Here is a 21,867-nt window from a genome sequence, read left to right as displayed (position 1 = left end):
GATGAACATGATTTCATGGCGCTATTAAGACATAAGGAGATCCTCTTCCAGGGCATCTTCTCCTCGATATAGGCCATCGCGTCGGGGAACTGTGACATGTGGTGCAAGAACACCAGGGTGACATGCAGGTAGGGGTACGCCATCTCATCGCCAGGGAGGCCAAACACAGCTCTATGGGCACGGGAAATAAACTCAAGCGCGTCGTTAAATCTTTGAGTTGGAACGGTTTGCCTCTCGTCGAAGTTTGGGGTGTCGCTGACTGCCATGTCTCCTTCGTCTCCACGTCCTTGTTTGATGATCCTCATGATCGGGTTGCTCTCGCTACCGTACTCAAGTAGAGCGCAATGCAGGACGATGGATATGTGGTATCCATGCTCCGTCCACTGGCAAGCAGATGCAGCAAGGTGTCTAGTCAAGATTTTCGACTGGGCAATGAACTGATTGTGGTCCTTCTCAGAGAACAGAAGACCGTGAGCGCGTACGAAGACAGTGGTGATATCCATAGCTCCGGTCACCTCCTCGTCGTGGAGAGGTACGGCGATGGCGACTGGAGACTCTTGCTCCATACAACCGAGCTCGTCCGCGTCGGGAGTCATGATATCAATCATCACCATGTCGGAATCCTCTAGATCGACTGCCAAGGCCAAATGTATCATGCCCTCGGACTCCAGGTGGTCAAGTATCTCGGTTCCGTCATCTACGCGACTCGGGTCAAGAGATACGGCCACCTCGTTCGTCAGCTTGATGTCAGGAGTCTCATTGAAGCCGTACGAATTTGTGCTTACCACGGACGTTCCGGAGACCTCGTCCATGTTCTGTTTGAAGAACACCGCAAGGGAATCCCGAGCGTCTAGGAACGGAACTCGTACACAGAGAGACTTTGTGTAGAAGAAGAGCTGCTCGAGAGTGTTCGCTTTCGCACAGGTTGCTAATCCGTGATAAAAACGGCCGATCGAGGGAGACCTATGACTAGCCTTGGAGTACCATTGACGTGTAGTTGATGTCCAAGCTTCACGGTTCTCGAAGTGACCGTCTTGCATAGCGATCCTGGAGTCATCAGCAGGTGGCGACGCCGCAGAAGCCATGTTACTCACCGGTATGCACCCAGATCACCAAGATATTCAATCCAAGTGTATTCAAAGGCCGGCACCGTTTTGTACATTCGAGCCATGATGAAACACGCCAAGTCGATGAAAGTACACATGTGGTCGCGTGATTTAGGCAAACAGCCGTTTAGTCTTTTCAACAAGGAACGTATCCCCTTCTCCCACAAGCGCGCTGGCATTGCATACTTGCTCGCAAGTTCACGCATTTCTGGACTAGCAGAGTCATCCTGCGTGGTTGACAAAAAGTCATAGTACTCACACAGAAGCGTATAATGACACGCGACAATGTCCTTCCATTGCTCATGACTGAGCACTGAGTCCGGTTGAGAATATTGGGTGGGGATGGCCTTGTAGCGTTCGTTCTCTGCCACCACAAGCCTATTATAAATGGCTTGGACTTCGTTGATAGATGCAGTCTTGGTCTCGCTATGTCTAGCGGTTGCGTTGTCGAGCATACTGCCCGGGAGGGGCACCTGAGATGTGTCGAGATGCAGCGTCACTGTCATTCGTCTTGTCTCATCTCTAGTCTGTGAAGAGACTGCGTGGTCAATCGCAGGCGGCTTTCGATTCCGGCTGTGCTTCAGGTGATCTAATTGATGCAGATACCCGCCCGACTTATGATATTCATGCAGAGCTTCCGCTACAGACCTCGTCACACGTTGATTGCTCATTGTGCGGAAGCTGACACTATGGTCAGTGCGGTCAGTTGATCGGCCACCTTCGGCTAGTAAATATGTCATTGTCTGCTTCAGACAGTGCTGAGCTGAGTTGTGCAAATGGCGAGTGGTGCAAAACGACGAGGAGTCCGACAGATGGGACCTGAACTCTGTTGGCAGTGCGGCTCGTTGTGGTCTGGCACTTCGCCTCTCGGGAGACCAGAGCTTTTGCGTCGGAGACAGTAGCGAGGTCTTTATACACTATGTACCTTAGTGGATACCTTGGGGAAGGGAAAGAACACAGGACGCAGCCGATCGGACTGAATCTGTGGTGCTCGGGCCGATCAACACCGGGTTACCATGGCCCTAATGTATGGTGTTAAGTAGGCAGCCGCGCGAATTATGACGAATCACACATTTTACGGCGTCTCGAAGACGAATCTGATTAGTTTTCGTCGCCCAAGAGGGGGGAGCTATCGATCGCTGAGGCTCAGCTCCTAACCTAGCATGCGATTCAATGGAGTATGCTAGATCATCTTATGGCCGGCACCTTTGAGCGAAGAATGAACATAACCCTGTAAACGAACTGGACTTTTCCCTACGACATTGGCCAGGCAATCGGCGGCTTGGAGACGTACCTGGTTGCATGACTGCCTTCCGGGCGTGGAAGGGGACACTTGTGGTTCCATAGCCAAGAGTTGACTCGGTTCAAATCAGGGCAGCTGCCTATAGCTGCGACGGACCCTGATCCTTGTACGGTACAACGAACCAAGTTCTAAGAAGGCGACATTGATGTCACAGCGTGCTGGTCGCTCGCACACTTAGGGAGAAGCCACCCATGGACGAAAGTACTCTTCCGTATCCGTATACCTCCAGCATATGTCTCCCTCGCCAACAAGCCCAGCATTGAGGCTTGCGGCTAAGCGCACTCACTATCAAGGCTTAGACCTCAGCCCTCAAAGATGTCATGCCGGTGCCATGCCCGAGTGTGCGCGCTTCCCACGCCGTACTCCTGAGTCAGGTCCGAAGCCTCGACCCTTTGTCGTCAGAAAGCAGTGGCAAGGCGGGCGCGTGCTGAGTTAGCCCAACGCACGCAGTCATTGCCGCCTGACTCAAGCACCGCGCACGCTGTGTGTGAACAAACGGGAACACATCTGTGCTGTATGTCGTGTGTGTGTTCGTCCGTTATCCTGGCAGGTAACGCGTTGATCCGTTACAAGCTCTTATGACGCGGTTCATCAGAGTACAGCCCAACATTTATTCCGCCCTCTCTTAGGAAAGGTGCTAATTGCGAGCCTCGTCAAGGCCTGCCCAGCAGAAACTAGAGTTGCTGATTTCGTGGTTGTCATCGCCCTACGTGACATTATAGAGCAAAGTCTACCTAGGCTGGCCCAGGCCAGTATCCCAGCTTCGAGGCACAGCGGGAATGAAGCATCGCTTCCTGTTGAAAGGGCTGTTCAAAGTCATTGGCAGATGGTCATCTTGACAATGGCGTTGGCTCTAATAAAGATCGATTGGCAAAAAACAGAAATGCTTGCGAACTCGGGATGGACTGATTGGTGACTGAGCTTCCTGCCAGGATTGACGATGACCGTTTCTAATTACTCCAGCTTTCGCTAGGCGGAATCAGCTTGCCCCGCGGCGGTGGAGGGCTCTCTGTCAGGACTTGGCGTAATCAAGTCATCAAGATTCTGAAAAACTCAGGGCCCTCAGCTTGTGTATGGCCTGTCAGCCGGGTGGGGTGGGATGGGGTGGGAATGAGTGGGCGTAATGGGTGCTCAGGGATTATCCTGCGTAACACCGCGGCCATGCACACCCCCTGATAACACACTGCGTACCGTTCTCCGCATACTGGCACGCCCCAGTGTCTGATGGCCGCTGACACCGGGGCGTGCTGGGGGTGTCTCCCTGTGCACCCATGCTATGTACATACTCTTGGCGTATGTTCGAAACCCTTTCGCCCTATGGCCCAACACCATTTCCAGCATGGTGGACCCACCTCGACGATTCCATTACCCACAAGCTTGTCGTGCACTGACCAATGATCGTACCTCCCTGTGCACAGTAAACAAGCTCCAACGCCTCATCCCTCGTGCCCCACAAGTTTTCTTAAGTGGTCCATCACGTCTGCTTGACGATGTTTGTCGTCGCTTAACCACGCCAAATAATGCAACGTTAGCAAATGTCAGTCTAGCGCCAACCAAACGAAATCTAATCTAACCCAGCTGCCACGAATTTACTCTTCACTGGTGATCCTTGGACTTTGCAGGAACCTGATAATCGGGAAGGCCAGCGTCTCCTCGTCGAACCGAAGTGTATGCTAGGCGCCAGACCAGTCATACGCCTTAGGACTTACATCTCAATGGCAGCAGACGTATACCAAGGCAACAACAGCGTGTCATAACGAAATATATACGGATGCTTTCAGGTCAAAGAGAGAAGAGGCAGTGCGGTGAGTAACCCGAGGAGTATATGCGTACAGCGCTGTGGACAAGCTGTGAGACGCTTGCTGGCGAATAACGCGGCCGGATGATAGCACATCTGACGCTCTGCTATCGTAGAGCTTATTGAAATCCTTGTCGCTACCAACTCGGAACACTTACCTCTCGGTTCGGAGTTGGTGGCCTGGCGGAGGCTTCGGTGCTGTCTGCAGGAGGTACCTGGCTTCAGTACCTCCTTCGATACGCTTCCCAAAATTTCTAGAGAGATAACACCGTCACCATCAATGACGGCAAAGACGAAAAAAGTAGATCTCTGTTTGGCAGAACGTATCCTACGTTAGCGTTAAACAACTCCATGGTCAAGTCTTAAGGGGAGTTCTATTCAATAAACCGAAAGAGGGAGGGGGAACTGAATCCCAACCACGGCTGGTCCGCAGTCATGGTTCGCCACAGAAGAGCCGCATACAGGGCGTCCATATTAACGCCTCAAGTGTGCCTCGAACCCCGCTGGGGGTGTGAGCGTGAACACAGGACGGAATGGGTCGCCCACCCGCTGTCAACCGCCTCGTCGCTGCCTTCGCCCATAAAGGCTCGCAATCTAGGATGATACAAAGGATTTGAATAACCTCCGTTTGGAGACTTGAGCTCCAGTACTTAATCACTCGCAGACCAACGGCAGCTCATCTCAGGAGAACAGCGAAGTTCTCATAGTATAGAAGGTATCTAGGGCCTTCTTCTTCTATTGCTGGTTTGTCGTCTCCAGAATCTGGTCGACCCAAAACACGTTAGGGAATTACTTTAGCCCGAAGCACCCTCGCCCCTTCTGTCCCTGCACGGATTTTGGCCGTAACATACGCGGAAACATTCAACCTGACGAAAATTTCGCATGGGATGGGTCTCAATCTTTCGAAGCGCAGTACCAATGACGAGCGTGCCAACGACTCGAACCTACGAAAATGCACATATTGCAATGATCATACGTTTCCTGTCAGCCCCACGAAAAGCGATGTGGAGCAACATTTCACGGACCGCGATCACGACAGGCACGACAACGAACAAACCGATTTAGTAGAGAGAACATGGTTACAGTAATATCATTATTCGCAGAGCCATTTGTTTCAACGCTGACGTTCACTATCTTAGGATCAATACCGCCAGCGAACACGTGCCAAGTCAAACCAGCCGCAACCTCCGCTCGAATCAACTGCCTCAAAACAGGAGCCTATAGACCAAGACGACCCGAGTTCTCATGAATCTGTGGCTGGTCATGACAGTCAAGAGGCTAGCAGCCCATCTTCGGAAAAGAATAAGAGGAAGGATGGGGGTCATGGGTCTTCGCATCAAAAGCGTAGTCGTGCTCGACAGCAACCACAGGCTTCTGATGCCAGCTATGCTGAGGACACTGACTTCCAAAGAGACCCGGCACACAAGGCTGGTAGATTATGGACTCCTGAGGAAGAAGAATCTGCGCCTCGACGGACCGACGGCGGGCGATACAAGGAGAGAGATGGGTCCGATCTCCCCAGAGCAGCTTCTGATCGGTCGTTCGAGCATCCGCGTTTCTCGAACTTTGATAACGCTGAGGTACTAATCAAGCAGCTAGAGACGCGCCCTATCAGCCAAGAACAACTTGTTGCTGAGGTGAAGGGCATCTACGCTGGACTCGATATGATCGAGTCACAGTGTATCGAAGTCGACAACGCTCAAAGTTCAAACAACGAGACCAATCCCAAGCTGAACAATGAGCAGTGGCAGGCATTGATCGATCTACATCGAACTTTGCTACATGAACACCACGATTTCTTCCTTGCCTCTCAGCATCCTTTAGCCAGTCCGGCATTGCGACGGCTCGCGAGCAAGCACGCAATGTTGGAGCGCATGTGGAGGCATGGGATTCATTCATTCTTGGAGCTTTTGCGTCATCGTCTGCCCGCCTCGCTCGAACATATGCTTACGTTCATTTATTTGGCGTGATCTATGATGACTCTGCTGTATGAGACTGTTCCAACGTTCCAAAACATTTGGATTGAATGGCTTGGCGACTTGAGCCGCTATCGGTCAGTAAACTCAAGACAAGAGAATGTGACCAATATTCTTGTTCCATACGTGTTGACCTTTATTACAGGATGACTATTGAAGATGATGATCTTAAGGATAGAGAGGTCTGGACCTCAGTCTCTCGCCATTGGTATCCAAAAGCTAGTGATAAGGCTCCTCAGACGGGTCGTCTTTACCACCACCTCGCTATTTTGGCTCGTCCAAATGCTCTGCAGCAGCTCTTCTACTACACGAAGTCTCTCTGCGTGCCACTTCCCTTCCTGTCTGCTCGCGAGTCAATCATGACTCTGTTCGACCCGCATCTCAATGGCACACAGACCAGGCTGCAGGAGATTGACGCAGCCTTTGTACGCGCTCATGCAATACTCTTCTCGGGCAAGAACACCGAGCAACTCTCATCGTCTATCAACTAGTTCATCGACAGCTTGAACAACCACATCACACGTCACACTTGTCGCTGGCTAGATAGCGCATACTACATTTCTATCGCGTTGGGTTGCTCACTGCTTGAATACGGTAGCGAGAGCAATCCCATTATGAGAGCCATCCAATCAGGCCGAGCCGACGACGCAGACGTCCCAATGAAAGGGACTGAGACTATCGGCGCTCCGACACAAAAGTTCCTGGACGCTCTGGATTTTGCAGCTCGTGCTCATAACGTTGAAAACATTCGGAAAATCTTGTCCCATTTCCTTGATTACTTGCCACGGAAGGCTGCGGGTGTTTCCCGGTGCGTTGACCTTTCTGATAGATGCAACTCTGCACCAATTTGGACACGTCCAGTTTGAGTCTAGCAAGCCAATAATTCCTAAGTATTTTACTATCGCTTCCGGAGAAGCCTTTACTGGGTCGGTTAGAGTCATGGTTCTCGGGCTGCAACTGGGACAGATGGTCGTTAGTTTTCTCCAAGAGTTTGACTCGATTGACTTTGGAAACGATGTTGAAAACACGCTATTGCTTGTGCCAACTCTTTGATGGATGCGTAGAGTTTCTGCTCGCTAACGGGGCTGATCCTGGAACCAAGGGGGGGAGAAGGTAGGAAGCCTCTGTCATGAGCGATTCGGCGCGGAGATATGGGTATAGCCAACACGTTGCTTAAACACGGGGCGGCTTTCGATAAAGACATTGCGCGCGAGACGGACGTTTCAGTGATGAAGAGAATGATCTGAGACTTTTGTACTTCTGAATAATGCTGCTCCGTAGAGTACACGACATATTATGTGTAGGCTCGGAGGCTGGTGTTGAATATCAGAGCATGGCCCTCCGAACTCTTACTTCCATTATCTATAATTGTTATACACTCCACAAACACTTCATCCGGTGCTCGGTCTCAGAAAGATCGATGGATTGGTCGTCTACATGCATCTGTCGTAGGTTTGGATGACGCAATACAAAAGCGGATAGATCTCCATCGGAAAATGGGATATTGGTGATCCGCATGTCCTCGAGTCTGTTCCAGGGAAAATTTGTACAGAACAGCTTTCTGAAATGGAACTTGTCCTTTTGACTAGCATGAATTCTGAGGGCCTCAGGTCCTTGCATCCTTTGCACACGTAGGAGCAATTGACGTAGCCCAGCGGCGGCAGCAAGGCATTCGGAGAGATCCCCAGGTATAAGCCAGGTGAAATCCAGGTCGAGGGATGTGAGCCTCGCGAAACTATTCACACCCATATGGCCTTTATGAGCAAGGCTGGGAAGGAGAGCTTGTGGGCCCTCAGTTCCGTACTCTTCAAACAGCTTCATGCCCATCCCTCGGCAGACTAGGCTTGAAACCCCCAGCTTTGGGCAAGAAAGAAGGGGAGGGAAGACGGCCCGGAATCCAACAACAGGAAACGAGGTATAGTCCACTGTCGCATCTTTAATAAGAGCTTCACAGTCATCTCGGTTCGTCTCGGTTGGGTCTTCGATATCGGCTCCAAAGACTAGCAATCGAGTAGTGCTGATTGGCTCTGAGGCTAACGTGGTGAGTTTTGACATCGACCCTAACAGATGGCGGTAGACTGATACCGCATCTATAAGGGGCCTGGTGTGTCGGTCAGGATAATTCGACGCGAAGTATGGCTCGTTAGGCTTGCAGAAATTGTCGGCGATTTTATGGCATAAAGCGAACTGGTTGGGTGTTGCGTCCAGGCCTGTCCTGCTGTATTGAAGCTCATGTTCGTAGGTGATGAAATCAGGAACTTCGAGGAAGACAACTTCTCTGACAACAGAAGCGATGTGAGGCGTAGACGTGATATGTTTGAAGGCCTCAAGGTCCCTTCGCAAGTTCGAAATGAAGACACGATGGAATATTAGGGAAGTCGAGTTGGTGTAAAAGGCTCGGTTGGCTAGCCGAACGCATTTCAGGTCGTTAATGGAAAGATCTGGCCGGCAACAGATTTTAATTAGAAGTTCAACAGGCAGAAAGAGCAGTAGCCCAGCCTGCTGGATTGGAGTTGCCATGAAGGACAAGAGGGCGAGTGAGCTGACACGCTGACTGCCAGGAGGTTTGCGGGAATTCACAACTGGGGAGATGTCCTTCTTTTGAGCATCCCGGACCACCTACATCATTCATACGCATATGAGATGAGAGCTAGCAGTGGGTGAGAGGGATAAACATGAAGTCCCTTAGCTTGGACGCCTTTTGATTACCCCAGTCACAAATTTTGAGAGATCTCGGTCTCGTATTGGTTTGGTTCGCTATTGCTATCCGTATGTTTCCGGGTATAGCCAACCATCCGCGTGATGAGACCCATTACTCCTGTTACAACTATAGCTATGAAGCTGATTGTAATCCTTGCATGTATCAGGCGGGGGATTGTAGGAAATTTCCTGGGGACAGTGCCTGCTGAGCTGACGCCGACGGCCCACCTTCTCTGCGGTCCCGGCTGAGAGGCTTGCTTTTCAAATCACCGGATGTCCCGCGACTGGTCACGAATAGCGAGATTAGGCCTGGGCTACGCATCCCAGTGGCCGTTCGTGGAGTTCCTGTTGGAACGGTTCAGGCCTGAGGGGCCCTCACACAGCGAAGGAGGATGCTGCAAGGAGCTCTCAGAGACCTTGCTAGCTCGAAGGACGACTCAATGAAAGGTCGGAGGTTAGAGGCATCAAGTTTGGGATATTTACGAAGTTCGCCCGCATTATCACGTTCCCAGCAATGATCACGGCATGGCTCCTCCGTATACACCGAGGACGAATCACTAGGAGTGGCCCGAAGGACGGCCCTGAGCCAGGCCTCGGAACAGGGAACGGTCCCTTGTCGACTTCACGAAGCCCTGACACCCCCAAAGGTATCGACCCACTTCCATGCGGTCTGGCAGCCGGAGTCACCCGGCGGTGTTCATTACATAGCGCCGTTAACGCAGGGAAAGGGAAGGAGAGAAGCTTCCCAGGATCAAGCACTCTCCAGGACAGGCAGTGGTTTCGCGTGTTTCCCGCTGCAGCGACACTTGACAGGTCGACTACAGTGGAGCTGCACAGAAGAGGTAGCTGATTTGGGGAAGATGAAGCACTCACGGGCTGTAAAGAAGCCGCCGGACCCTGGCAGGCTCGTTCCGGCGGAGGGCAGGGAAGGTGATCTGACAGGGATTGGCGCGTCGTTGGCAAACAACCACAAAATTAGGTTCGATCTGGCTTGCTAGGCAATGTGTGATTGGTGGTCTGCCACGCGTAGCGGCCCCTGTTGCGGCGCCAAGGCCACCCAATTTGGGTTGCTTGGAAGGCGAGCAGGCGGTACCGACACCCTTGTCCGTGGAAAGTCGGGGGCGTGTCGCGACTTCCAGGCTCAGTGTCACGTACACTGTACTTGGTTGTGTGTTTAAGGACGCCCCACTTGACTTGTAGCAAAGGGATTGACCCCATCACACCGGCCCTGCAATTCCCCATTTCTTCTTTCTGGCGGATACAGTCGGGCGCCAGAATGGACGTCATCCAGGCCCGACAATGGCCTTCATCGGCTCGAGGACGACCCGCGTTCGATTATGCTGCGTGCACCAATTGATAACTGAACGGGCCATCACTCCAGAATTCGGTACGACCGTAGATCGATGATTTAGAACAGGTTACGATTTAGGAGAGCTCAAGAAGCCTGATCGCACACCTTGTTTCGATAGTAGTCCTGCTCTTATAACTGCTGACTGGACAATATCCACATCGTCCAACTCCACAATTGCAACATTGCCCATTTCCCAGGGCCTGCCCTCCCTAGGCGCACCGGCACTATCGTTATGCATCAGTCGTGGCCGATAAATACTGCGTCTCAAACGACTTACGCATGTCCAGACGTATGCCTTCGGTGTTTTAGGTCCTAGACTCTGGGGCTGCCCAAGTGGAAGGGCGGACAACTGGTCGATCATTTGGCATCGTGCATAGCAAGAGTGTTGTCCGACATGGTGTTCCTGCGGTCTCATACGTAGAGGAAATTGCAGCGTCATCGAGGGTTCTGACCAGTCAGTCAATTAGGCCATGTTGATTTCAATTTGATCAGACCAAGGCCCGTTGGGCCCAGAGATAGAGACCAATTACCTTTGTTGAGAATTGCCGCCAGGTGATGGTCCGCTCTCGCGCTCGTAGGGAGTCTTGCGTGAACCTCAGTGTGTTGAGACGCACGTATCGGGAGACTGCAGACTTAGATTTATAGTGGATTTGTGAGTCAGCTTTCGCTGAGGGCAAGACGATGGCAGCTGATCGACGGCCCAAGTACTTCAGGAGCGGGTGACTGAAGTGTGTGCTGGCAGACTTGGCCCGTGTGTGAGGCGCTGTCAAATGAGGTAGCGAAGGAGTTTGAGGCGACAAGAGAAGTCGGTGACTACGGGGTGTGAGGGGAGAGATCTCGGTTCGCAATTTGCTTTTCCTCACACCACAACGAGGCATCCCTTGTCCCATATAGGAAGATTGATGTCAGCATTCGAGCACCAGGAGGTGCCGGTTCAGCCGCATTGTCTCTATATCAGGCTTAATGATCAACTGGTATTAAGGCCAGCGAAATGTGAAAAATAATGTTGGAAAAGATGTGTATTTCTGATTGCTACTTCTTGTGGTTGATGCGGTGACGTCCTACAAATTGTCGACGGAGTCGCCAAGAATCATCGTAGACGGCCGAGGCTGCCACAAAGTTGGTAATAAGGAGCCGATGCCACCGCCAGCGAGCTCTGTGAACTTGGTTTTGACGTGGATCACTTGACAATTGGAGCGCCTGGGGGCACTACAATATCCGCAGTTTGCGAGGTTAATGCTCATACCCCCGTGGCCGCATACACATTACAATGATGTCAGGCCGAATGCCAGCTGCACAAGTTGAGGTCCACCCACGCAACGCCACAGGTCCTTCACTCCGGCCTTACCAGCCCATGTTTGCGGGTGAGAAGGCAGTTCGAGGTCTTGTCTGGTAACCACTGCACCACCGAGGAGAACCGATTAGCATGGTTCTCTCCCAAATCAAGCAAGAAATGTGTACCTCTATGTAGTTGATCTTGAACACAGGGGATGTTCATCATCGTAGGAATCGTTGTGTGGACGGGGGGAAGACTTGATTCTTGCAGCTTGGACAATCTAGAAAGATCGGGTTCGATTTGAACGGCTCTGGGTCTTGTAATCAATTATACCATTCCACGTTACATTGAATTGAGTCATTTGAGTCATTACGCACACAGCTGTACTTTGTCTGTCAACAGTGTGCCACACCGCATGTAGGCCACGACACTGCATGTTTGAGACATAGTAAGCCACGGGTCACTCGTCTTGGTGACATTCGCCTACACTGCGCCGTTGCTCATCGAGGTGGCGGAAATTGACCGCCAGGCTAGAACCGTCACTTGCAAAGCAGAAGAAGCATGTATTGCCCTCAGATTTATTCCTCATCACTGAAGGCTGAAGGCTCGTTTGCGAACTCATCTCATACCGCGTAGCCGAATCCAAGACGGTAGCCTGGAAGATGCGATATGCCATTGATGTTTGTGTCAAGCATCCAGACCGTTGATAAACGGTGCTGGCTGCTATATTGGTCATCTGAATCGCCCAGCCTGAACGGCTCAATGTTCCCGTCAGTCTTCTGGAGACTGGTCCTAGGTTGCGCCTGCACCGCCAGCACGGATCATGTAGACCTGGAGAGCTCTGGCAAAATTATGTTCGCAGCCCGCAAACAGATAGTCTAGAGTGTTCATGGTCTGCGTGGGTCAATGAATCCACAGAATGGAAGCCTAATGGGAAGTTTAGCAGTAATTAACCATCGGATAAGACGGCAGGTAGTTGTCAGTGGAAATCAAAAGCGATGTATTGCGTTCTAATGCCGAGAAGGCCGTCGGTAATTAGGCTAGCTAATGCGCCGAAGGAAAGCTCCGTGATGCTCGCCGCCACCCAACGTAAAATTATACTCCGTGCATTTTCGACATTCCCAACACCACAAGACCGATCCACGTTCCACATGAGCCACAATTCCTTCAATTGTCGTGAGGCATTCGTTCGCATCGTCCACATAGATTGCAGCAGTTGGTTTTCGAAGGGTTTTGAAGCGATTCAGTTGTCCTTCTGCGTCGCGTCCCTCAAGATGCGGTCCCACCAGTCGAACATTCTGATCCTTGAGAAGACCAGGCAGGAGTTTGTCACAGGGACTACCTTCTCCAGACGTGCTGGGCTTAACAAGTTGCTGTGTGCCGACATCAGGGTGCTCCTCTACCCCTTTGTACTGGGGGGTTTGGTGATCAACGGCCTCGTTCCGGCAAGCTGGTGTATCGTTGTCAAGCGCTATCGAAATGCCTCCATTTCCGACACAGGTGTCGCCTGCATCTTCGGATTCGCAATCACGCGAAGGAACATCCTCTATGTCAGGGCCGGACTTGGGAAGAGCCGGAATTTCCAGTTCACCTTTCGGGCTGGATACCGTCTAGATGTGTGTCAGCATGATGAAACAAAACTGAAAGTCCCGACTCACATCAAGACTTCGATTGCCGTTGAACGTCTCTGGAAGGCCATAGTAAATATTAAAATCCCCGTTGTATTGGTTGCCGCCGCCCTCATTGACCTGATTGGAGTAGCGAACGGGACCTGGCATCATCCCCGGAGTTTTCGCCGGACTCAACCAAGCTCCAGCAGGCAAGAGCGCAGTTGTGACCTGTGTAACTTTCAGTTAGAACGTGGGAGCTTTCGAAACATCTCAATGTCCTTACATTCGAGCCAGACAGAGTCGTTGGCTCTGGAGGGGAAGCTAATCCTTCTTTGGCAATAAAGAGTTTGTCATCCTCCAACTTGGAGACCGCTGCCAAAATCTCCCGAGGATCATGGCCACTGGTTTCCGCAATCCTCGAATTCAACGCTTCGTCATTGACAGCCGATTGAAAGAGCCATAGACCTCGTCTCAAATCAGCCTTTGCGTTGCCATGCTTCCCCAAGTCCCCCCGTCTTCTTGTGCTTCTTTCGGGATTGACATGAAGCGGTTTTCCTGCTGGTGCCTCGGAAATCATCAGTATCTATGCTATATTCAGAAGCCTCGACTCACTTGAAAAGGTGGAGCCTCGTGCTGTGTCCGAGTAACTTTTTCGGTGTTTACTCTTATATGAGTAATACCATTCACCTGTATCCCGAGCCGCCCTGAGCCGGCTTCCGCAGACGCATGCGAAGAGCCTCTTGCGTTGGTACCATGCCCGGCCTCGGTTTCCTCAGCTGAAGGGACCAACATGATCTGTCTTGTGCGGTGACTGTACCGACTGGCATAGATAGATGACTTACTGTGTTCTGGGGGGATACTAGAGCATTTTATGGCCCAAAACCCGCCCCTTATCGGTGCTTTTTGCCTGATAGCAAAATAACATGTTGTAATTCTGACATCGCCAGCCAGCCGCTTTCCTCTCTGTGTGTTTTTCATGAGCGGAGAATGGCGCTAAGAAGCCTCACTTTTGTCACCGTACCTAGACGAGACATGGTCGTATGCTGGCCAAGCCTCCGCGGCTGGGGCAAAGTGTAAGGGTCCTGGTGCATCTGTTGTGCGTGGACGGTGCTGATAGGGCACATGGGTTTGAGTCACCTATTGCATGCTAAATAGACTCGTTGACTTTACCTTATCTAGCGGTAAAGGTAGTGATGGAGATAGGTAGATGAATCCTATTGACCTAGCGAGCGGCCCTTAACATATCTCGTCCACTCCGCGGCCGGAACAACGAAGCACTGCAGGGTTTCGAGCCAGCATACAATCAAGTATATGTCTTGGGCTCTACACCTTGACCAAACCAAGTGCAGTAATTACTTATTAGCTGCCAGCTCACCAGGCACCTGAGACAGGCTGGCAGCCGAAGGGCGGTCAGTTGTGGACCGAGAGTGCGATACAAGCACTCCCTCTCATTCGAGCTCTGGAACTGCTTTACGAAGAACGGGAAACTCTCTATCGCTGCCCGGTAAGGTAAAGTATGTTCGCGTCTGTATTAATCTCTTCCTCAATTACGTCTATTTGTCGAGTAAGTTCGACACTGACGAGATGGACGAGACTTGCTGCGGGTGTGGAATATATTTGCAAGGTTATGATGAACTGGATAATGATGAGCTGGTTCGTAGGCTTCACTTTCGCCAATCGAGGATATGAATGTGACATTCAGCAGCCGCTCGGTGCAAGAGAGAGCTCTCTGACATGGTATGTTGTTGCCTACGTCGGATGAATCGATCACTTATCCCTAAAGATGCCCTGGCTGATTATTGCTCGGCTGGCTAAACAAGTCGCCAGCCTTGGTGGCTCTGACCTCCCTCCAATCGCCTTGAGCATAAAAATCACGGAGTGCTTCCGTGTCGAGCTAGCAACGTTACTTACGTACCCTTGTGTGAAGCATAAAAGCAAGTTTCAGCGGGCGTTTTGCGTACTCATGCCATGAATATCTGCGAACGGGTCCTGATCGAACCCGGGAGGGCTGGGTGAGAAGACACCAAAAACGCCGACAAGGAGCCAGGGATACATGCCCAGGACTCGGAGGAGTGCAGAACCTGTACTGGAGATCAGCGCACTGGAATTACACCCCACTAATCTTGTCTGTACGCCCGCCTTACGCTCGTGTGGGTCTGCGCCTATTGAGGCTGAGAGTTTGCCATCATAGCTTGTCACAGTCGAAGCGCGCTTACTCTCACGTTTCTCGTGCTCTACTATGCTTTTGACAAGGATTGCAGCTTGAATGTAGTGCTTTCGTTGCGGGTAGTGACCTTGCATGTGCTTGTTTGCCACCAGCCATGTTGAGATCGACCTGAAATAGGCGGTTCGCTCAAATGATACTTGTGTCCGAATATTCACTTCCCCCCAAGCCAAGCCACGGCCCCTTTTCGCTGCTTCGGTCTCATAAGAGGCCCTCACAATGGGCCAGGCGGCTTTACATGCTGTCAACGTGGCAACAACCAAGGCAGCCTGATACGTTCACGGTCAGAAAGCCTCTCGCATACCACAGCGGACCAAACCTCGATGGACGGTCTTGCTTAACACAGCCCTGTCCCTGCGCACTGCGCGACCACGGTCGAGGCCTGCTGCTGCATATGATTCCTGGTCATTCACACCTAAGTGACGAAAGCTTACCGAGATGATCTTTGGTGACTCCATGAGACAGCGAAAGAGCGCCTGCCACGAATGGGATGCTCTTCCGCAGGGTTAATGTGGACTTCACGCTACCAAGTGCATCTAAATGGCCACGTAGGTGCAGTCTGTAACACGCGACCCACTGGCATCGTGTCCCAACCCGGATAGCAGTGCGGCTCAGATGAGTCAGATAGCGGGCGCACTACGAGCATAACCATGACCACGAGCCATTTTCTTTGCTTCGTAGCCTGATGCTCTCTTCCTGTGTGTTGAACTTGTTCTGGGCTTCCATGTATGGACGCTACAAACACACATTGTCTCGCGTTCAGGCTGTCGAAAACACCAACAGGTCCTAAGAGATTATTCCTCCTGCCTCACGCTTGAGCTCCATTACACCCGGGTCTTCGCAACACTTCACTTGCTTCACTTCACGGTCGGCAGCGATGGTGTCCAACACAGCAACCGTTGAACTTATCACGGATCGCCTCGAAAAACCTTTGCGCCATGAGCGGGAAGGTCGTGTCATTCGACTACCCAACGAGCTTGAAGTTCTTCTAGCTCATGATCCAGACACAGACAATGCTAGCGCCTCCCTTAATGTCCATGTTGGGAGTTTCAGTGACGAAGAGGATATGCCTGGCATGGCTCACGCCGTGGAGCATGTATGAAGCCGAGACGTCGGAATCCTTTACATGCTAAGAATGATCAACTGACGCCTACTTCACAGCTACTGTCCAAGGGCAACAAAAAGTTCCCTGCGGAAAACGGATTCTTTGAGTATCTGGGCGTTAACAACGGCTACTCAAACGCTCACACGATGCCAACATCTACGAAATACGTTTTTCAAGTGGCAGCAAAGCCTAAAAATAATGAAGAGCCGTCTTCAACGAACCCCTCGCCCCTCAAGGAGGCCCTCCACCGCTTTGCCGAGAATTTTATCTCGCCCCTCTTTTCCAAAGATACCATCGACCGAGAGTTGCAGGCTGTCCACTCCGAGCATCAAAAGAACACGCAACTAGATTCTTGGCGATTGGAACAAGTCGAGAAAAGCCTCTCCAATCACAAGCATCCTTACCATCGTTTCGCTACCGGCAATCTTGATGTTCTTCAGACCCAACCAGAGGCCAAGGGCATTGATATCCGAGATCGATTGGTCGCTTTCTGGAAGAGGCATTACTCGGCGAATGTGATGAAGTTGGTAGTATTGGGACGGGAGCCTCTGAACGTGTTGGAGAACTGGGTCGCAGAAATGTTCTCTGGCATTCAGAACAAGAGTTTGGTCCCCAACCGGTGGAAGGAAGAGTTCCCCTATCGTGAAAGTGAGCTAGGTGTACAGGTATTCGCTAAGCCCATCATGAACCTGCGCGAGTTGAGGTTGCGCTTTCCGTTTCCCGAGCATAGACAGACGTGCACTTCGCAGCCTGACCGGTACATCAGCCATTTGATCGGCCATAAGGGACCGGGAAGCATAACGGCCTACCTTAAAGAGAAGGGATGGTCCAATGAGTTACGCGCGTATGCGGAATCTGTGTGCGATGGCACACCTGATATCTTCCATTGCGACATACGTCTGACTGAGGAGGTGAACTTAAAACCCCATGCTTGAATCCTGGAACTCGAGGCTCACATTCATCACAGGGCATCAAGAACTACAAGCATGTGGTTCTCGTCTTTTTCCGATATGTTTCACTCCTCCGGGAGTCACCCCCTCCGGAGTGGATCTTTGATGAGATCAAGAGTATGGCCGACGTCAACTTCAAGTACCCGGAAAAGACAGACGAGGCAACCTTTGCTTGTACAATCAGTGCACTAATGCAGGAGCCTATGCCGCGTGAGTGGCTGCTTAGCGGCCATTCCCTACTGCGCACCTTTGACGGTGACCTCATCGAGAGGTGTGTAGCATGCTTAAGGCCAGACAACTTCCGCATGACCATTGTGTCGCAGGAGTTGCCTGAAGGCTACAACCAAGAGGAGAGCTGGAAGCAGGAAAGGTGGTATGGAGTTGAATATTTTTGGGAGAAGATTCCTGATGACTTCATGAAAGACATCAAGGAGGCTGCGTCATGTATGGACCCCGAACAAACCAGTAAGCTTCATTTTCCCCATCGCAACAGCTTAATTCCCGTCATCATCGACCTCGACAAGGAAAAGCGCTCCGGGTCCTCCACGCCACCAAGACTCATTCGGAACGAATCCACTATGCGGGTATGGTGGAAGGAGAGTGACTTTTTTAACGAGCCCAAAGCCACGTTTACGATCAAATGCTGGCATCCGGATATTTATTCGACCCCCCAAGATGCTGTCACAAGTGGACTCTTCGTCAATCTCATGATGGACCATTTGTACACAGAATACTTTCACGCCACGCTTGCAGGTCTTCGATTTGGCATTGACCGTTCCAGCCACGGGCTGCTACTCACAATCTCTGGGTATGAGGCGAAACTCGACAGTCTCTTGAAGCACGTTCTCGACGCTGTGAGTCGTCTAGAGTTTTCCGAGACGAGATTTGACATGATCAAAGAGGATCTAACCCTAGAGTATCAAAATGACGAGCTAGACAAGCCCTATAAGCAGGTTTGGTACCTTACGGGCTGCCTCAATTCCGAACCCTGGCATGCCGTTGAAACGCTTCGGGAGAATGTGGCGAGCGTTACCATCGACGACGTTCGCCATTTCCGAAAGAAGCTTCTGGCGCCAATGCATCTTGAGATCTACGCACATGGCGATCTGCAGATATGTGAGGCTCATCGCCTGGCAGACCTGGTTGCGGCGACTTTGAGGCCGCCGAAAACACTCGAAACACAGCGGCCTGTCTCTCAATCCCTGATCATACCCAAGGGATCGGAGTTCCTTTATGAGAAGACGCTGAAGGACCCGGACAACGTCAACCACTGTATCGAAATGTTTCTATATGTTGGTGATAACAGCGACCGATCGAAGAGGGCCAAGGCGATGCTCTTTCATCAGATGGTACGAGGACCCGTGCTCGACCAGCTGCGAACCAAGGAGCAGTTGGGATATGTGGTCGACAGCGACTTCCGAAGTTTCTTTTCTACCTGCGGTATAAGCTTTAAGATTCAGAGCCAGCAGAGACCGGCCTACCTCGAGTCAAGAATCGAAGAATTCTTACGCTTCTTCTGTGATGTCCTGCACGGCATGTCCGAGGCCGACTTTGACAAACACAAGCGAAGTTTGATTCTCAGATGCCTTCAAAAGCCTAGGAATCTCATACAAGAGAGCAAGTGGACCTGGGGACAGATCGAAAGCAAATATTATGACTTTGAAGGCCGTGAGTTTACTTCTTCACGTCACGCCTGATTGAGAGCTCATTGATTTCCAGGTTGCAAAGACGCGGAGTGCATTAAGACGTTCACTCTGGATGACATCGTCGAATTCTGTCGGCAATACATGAAGCCAGGGTCTCTGACACGAGGGAAGCTTTCGGTCCACCTTCTTGCACGAGCAGACGGTTCGGAGAAGACAAAACTCGATATGTCTACCACGTCAAACTCAACCCGCTTCACTGATATTGACTGCTTCAAGAAGGATTTATCCGCCATGCCATTGACTCCCATGAATCCCCCCGAGGCGTTCATGGAATGACGAGTCGGTAACGTTCCGGGATGGTACGATACTTATGCTTTCAATTTTACATTTAGCAACATTTGGAGCTAGCGACCATTTCAGGGCATACGAATTGAGTCGTAGTGAATCTTTTTCTAGCGCCGGCAGAGTGAGCCCCACTATCTCCATCGCCAGATCAGCGAACATGTGTCCTAGGGTTCTACCGAGATGTCTTTGTTGCCGAGTATTTTGTTCGAGCGTGAATTCGACAGGATGTCGAGGCGCCTCGGTGAGAGGGTCTGGAAAAGACGACGTACGTTCTCATTCCGATTTGGGACAAATATGGCAAACATCATTTGGCAGGTGATCCAATCGCCAGTCTTAAGAGTACTGGGACGAGCACTGAGGTGGTACGGTTGTGGTCGCTTGGCTTGACTACATCGGTGACCCGTGAGCGGCGCGAAGAGAGGTTGACTTTGGGCTCATGCGCTAAAGGGAAATCTCACCGGTGCTTGACTTCTCGTCTTGCTGATCACCATGAAATCCGTTCTTGCAAGCGTAGTATGTCATTGAGAGGCTGTGAGATGGGCAGCCGTCGAAGATAATGCTGTCTTCTGGTCGAGATTCCGCCTCAGAGGAGGCATGAATCAGCCCTGTCTTATGCGCTATAGGTACGCGAGCCGTGCAAAGCGGAAATGCCTGGACCTTAGTCGCGTCACCCTTGGAATCAGCATCGGTCACATGCCTTGGGCCATCCCACTGCGCATTGCCTTGCGCAATGTTCAGTTCCAACGGCCCATACATTTGAAATCGGGCTTCTCTTCATGTTTCCCATTCAATGATTCATCATTTGCCATGCTAGTTCGTGCCTAAAGCGATTGCGGTCTATCCGAAGAAATGCCGAGTGCGCTCGTCGCGGGCTGCAACCAGATCATCGGATCTGGCGAACGCGAACACATCGGAAGGTTGTCATTCTTGTATATACAAATGTGACCGTGGAATCCTGCCGCATTATCATGAATCCATCTCTCCTTCAGCTTGTTCCGCAGATCAATGCGCGTCTCTGTACAGTAAGGCCTCCGCGGCCCCATTCGAAGTCGCGCGAATCGAATAATTATTCGGATTTTGTCGCCGTAGTGACTCCAGAGTTCCCATCTCGCGACCATGCACGTCACCATCCCCTTGTGTTGTAATCATCGCCTGTGTGATAAGCGAGGTATAGGGCATCGATGAAACCATCCTTCCTCGTGGTTGTCCGGGCGATCTCGGGATACTGCTTCAGGTTCGCGACGTCGTGGGAGGTATGGCGGCGCTTGAGCACTGCGTTAGCAGTAGCTGACTTCTGCCCGCGCTCCCAAAGCATGTTCCATCGGACAGATTTGGTCAATTCTGTCGCTAGCATGTTTCGTCGTGTGGTTCGGGGGGAGAGGACTGCTTCGCACCAGCGGCTGGCACTCTTGGAGATAGGCCGAGGAGCAAACCGTGGCACCTCGGTGATGGGCTTCAGATGCGGCCTGCCGTTATCGCGCTTCATCATTAATGGGGCGTCGTCGGAATCATTGGGAGAGACGGCTAAGGTAGGCAGGGCCGGGTGGCTGGTACGAAACGGAAGTGTTGAGACAGACCGAGAGGCAACATTCCCTACCCCTCCGCGGTTGTCCATCTCAACCACCATCATGGTAATAAGAGAGCGACGCGAGGTCAGCTTGCTGTTGTTGTCGGTACGCTGGAAAAAGGTCTCCTCGTCAATGCTAGACCTTTTGCCAGTCTCGTCAACGCAGTCAGTGTTTGAGTTTTGGTGGAGAAAGGCTTCCGACTCGGAATCATCATCAATTGCGCTTTCGTCAACGCAGTCGGTGTTTGAGTTTTGTTGGAGAAAGGCTTCCGACTGGCTTATAGAATTCTGGCGACGATTCGAGGTAACGTCGCTTTTGGGGGAGCCTTTGGTCTCGCAGTCGCCGACGGGGGGTTCGTTATGCCTTTGCACGGAAGGCTGAGAAGTTCTCTGCACGTTGCCCTGAGACTCCTTGTCGGATTCGAGGCCGTCCAAGGTCTCGCTTGCCTGAATACGCTCGGTGGCCGAGGGATGGCTGGACTCAGAGAGGGCAGCCAGGGATCTGCGAGGTGATAGCAGAGGGCGACTTTGACATTCTTGTGAGAGTGTCAAATCGCGGACAACGATGGTGAGGGGCCCAATATCAGACGAAGGAGTCTCTTGGAGATGCTCCTCGTCTAAGCCTTTGTCAAATCCCTTGGTGACGCCAATCGCGTATTTCTCATCATAAGACGGCGAGGAAGGAGAGTCGACGCTGTGGGAGAGTTTGGGAACAGCTTGTGAGTGTATTGGTAGACTGTGGGTGGCGATGGAAACTTGATGCTCAGCACTGAAAGACAACCTGATGTCTTCGTGATGAAATCCTAGCAATTCCGTCAAGACTGTGTCTAAGGCATCTGGAAAGAACATTGTGCCCCGAAGTGAGGGAATTGTCGAAGTGAGAGAGTCGTCGGTTTGGCTGGCGTGAAGA

The 21,867-nt window shown here is 51.6% G+C and overlaps 6 protein-coding genes across 6 annotated transcripts; 2 read left to right on the top strand and 4 right to left on the bottom strand.

Annotated features, from left to right (window-relative positions):
- Window positions 1–1,612, bottom strand: CTAM01_16802 (uncharacterized protein; the record flags this gene model as incomplete). Its single annotated transcript, XM_060532794.1, has 2 exons — window positions 1–913; window positions 1,366–1,612. Coding segments are annotated over 2 exons (1,160 nt in total), but the record flags the coding sequence as incomplete, so codon positions are not given.
- Window positions 1,613–4,642: 3,030 nt separating this feature from the next.
- On the top strand, window positions 4,643–6,674 carry CTAM01_16801 (uncharacterized protein; the record flags this gene model as incomplete). Its single annotated transcript, XM_060532793.1, has 4 exons — window positions 4,643–4,645; window positions 4,872–4,913; window positions 5,347–6,083; window positions 6,329–6,674. The coding sequence occupies 4 exons, from the start codon at window positions 4,643–4,645 to the stop codon at window positions 6,672–6,674; spliced, it is 1,128 nt and encodes a 375-aa protein (XP_060372632.1).
- An 880-nt stretch (window positions 6,675–7,554) lies between these two features.
- On the bottom strand, window positions 7,555–8,905 carry CTAM01_16800 (uncharacterized protein; the record flags this gene model as incomplete). The annotated part of the gene is made up of 2 exons (XM_060532792.1): window positions 7,555–8,802; window positions 8,861–8,905. Coding segments are annotated over 2 exons (1,293 nt in total), but the record flags the coding sequence as incomplete, so codon positions are not given.
- Window positions 8,906–12,302: 3,397 nt separating this feature from the next.
- CTAM01_16799 (uncharacterized protein) lies at window positions 12,303–14,244 on the bottom strand (the record flags this gene model as incomplete). Its single annotated transcript, XM_060532791.1, has 7 exons — window positions 12,303–12,388; window positions 12,655–13,120; window positions 13,169–13,348; window positions 13,404–13,521; window positions 13,808–13,896; window positions 13,963–13,979; window positions 14,142–14,244. 7 exons carry the CDS (start codon window positions 14,242–14,244, stop codon window positions 12,303–12,305), a joined length of 1,059 nt encoding a protein of 352 aa, XP_060372630.1.
- Window positions 14,245–16,221: 1,977 nt separating this feature from the next.
- On the top strand, window positions 16,222–19,381 carry CTAM01_16798 (peptidase M16 inactive domain-containing protein; the record flags this gene model as incomplete). The annotated part of the gene is made up of 4 exons (XM_060532790.1): window positions 16,222–16,440; window positions 16,506–17,360; window positions 17,417–19,067; window positions 19,119–19,381. 4 exons carry the CDS (start codon window positions 16,222–16,224, stop codon window positions 19,379–19,381), a joined length of 2,988 nt encoding a protein of 995 aa, XP_060372629.1.
- Window positions 19,382–20,513: 1,132 nt separating this feature from the next.
- On the bottom strand, window positions 20,514–21,806 carry CTAM01_16797 (uncharacterized protein; the record flags this gene model as incomplete). The annotated part of the gene is made up of 1 exon (XM_060532789.1): window positions 20,514–21,806. The coding sequence occupies one exon, from the start codon at window positions 21,804–21,806 to the stop codon at window positions 20,514–20,516; it is 1,293 nt and encodes a 430-aa protein (XP_060372628.1).
- Window positions 21,807–21,867: the final 61 nt, after the last annotated feature.

The sequence above is a fragment of the Colletotrichum tamarilloi genome (genome assembly GCF_030869305.1).
Source record: "Colletotrichum tamarilloi strain Tom-12 chromosome Unknown Scaffold_264.1, whole genome shotgun sequence".
NCBI classification, from domain to species: Eukaryota; Fungi; Ascomycota; class Sordariomycetes; order Glomerellales; family Glomerellaceae; genus Colletotrichum; species Colletotrichum tamarilloi.
This window is presented reverse-complemented; position numbering and strand designations above follow the sequence as displayed.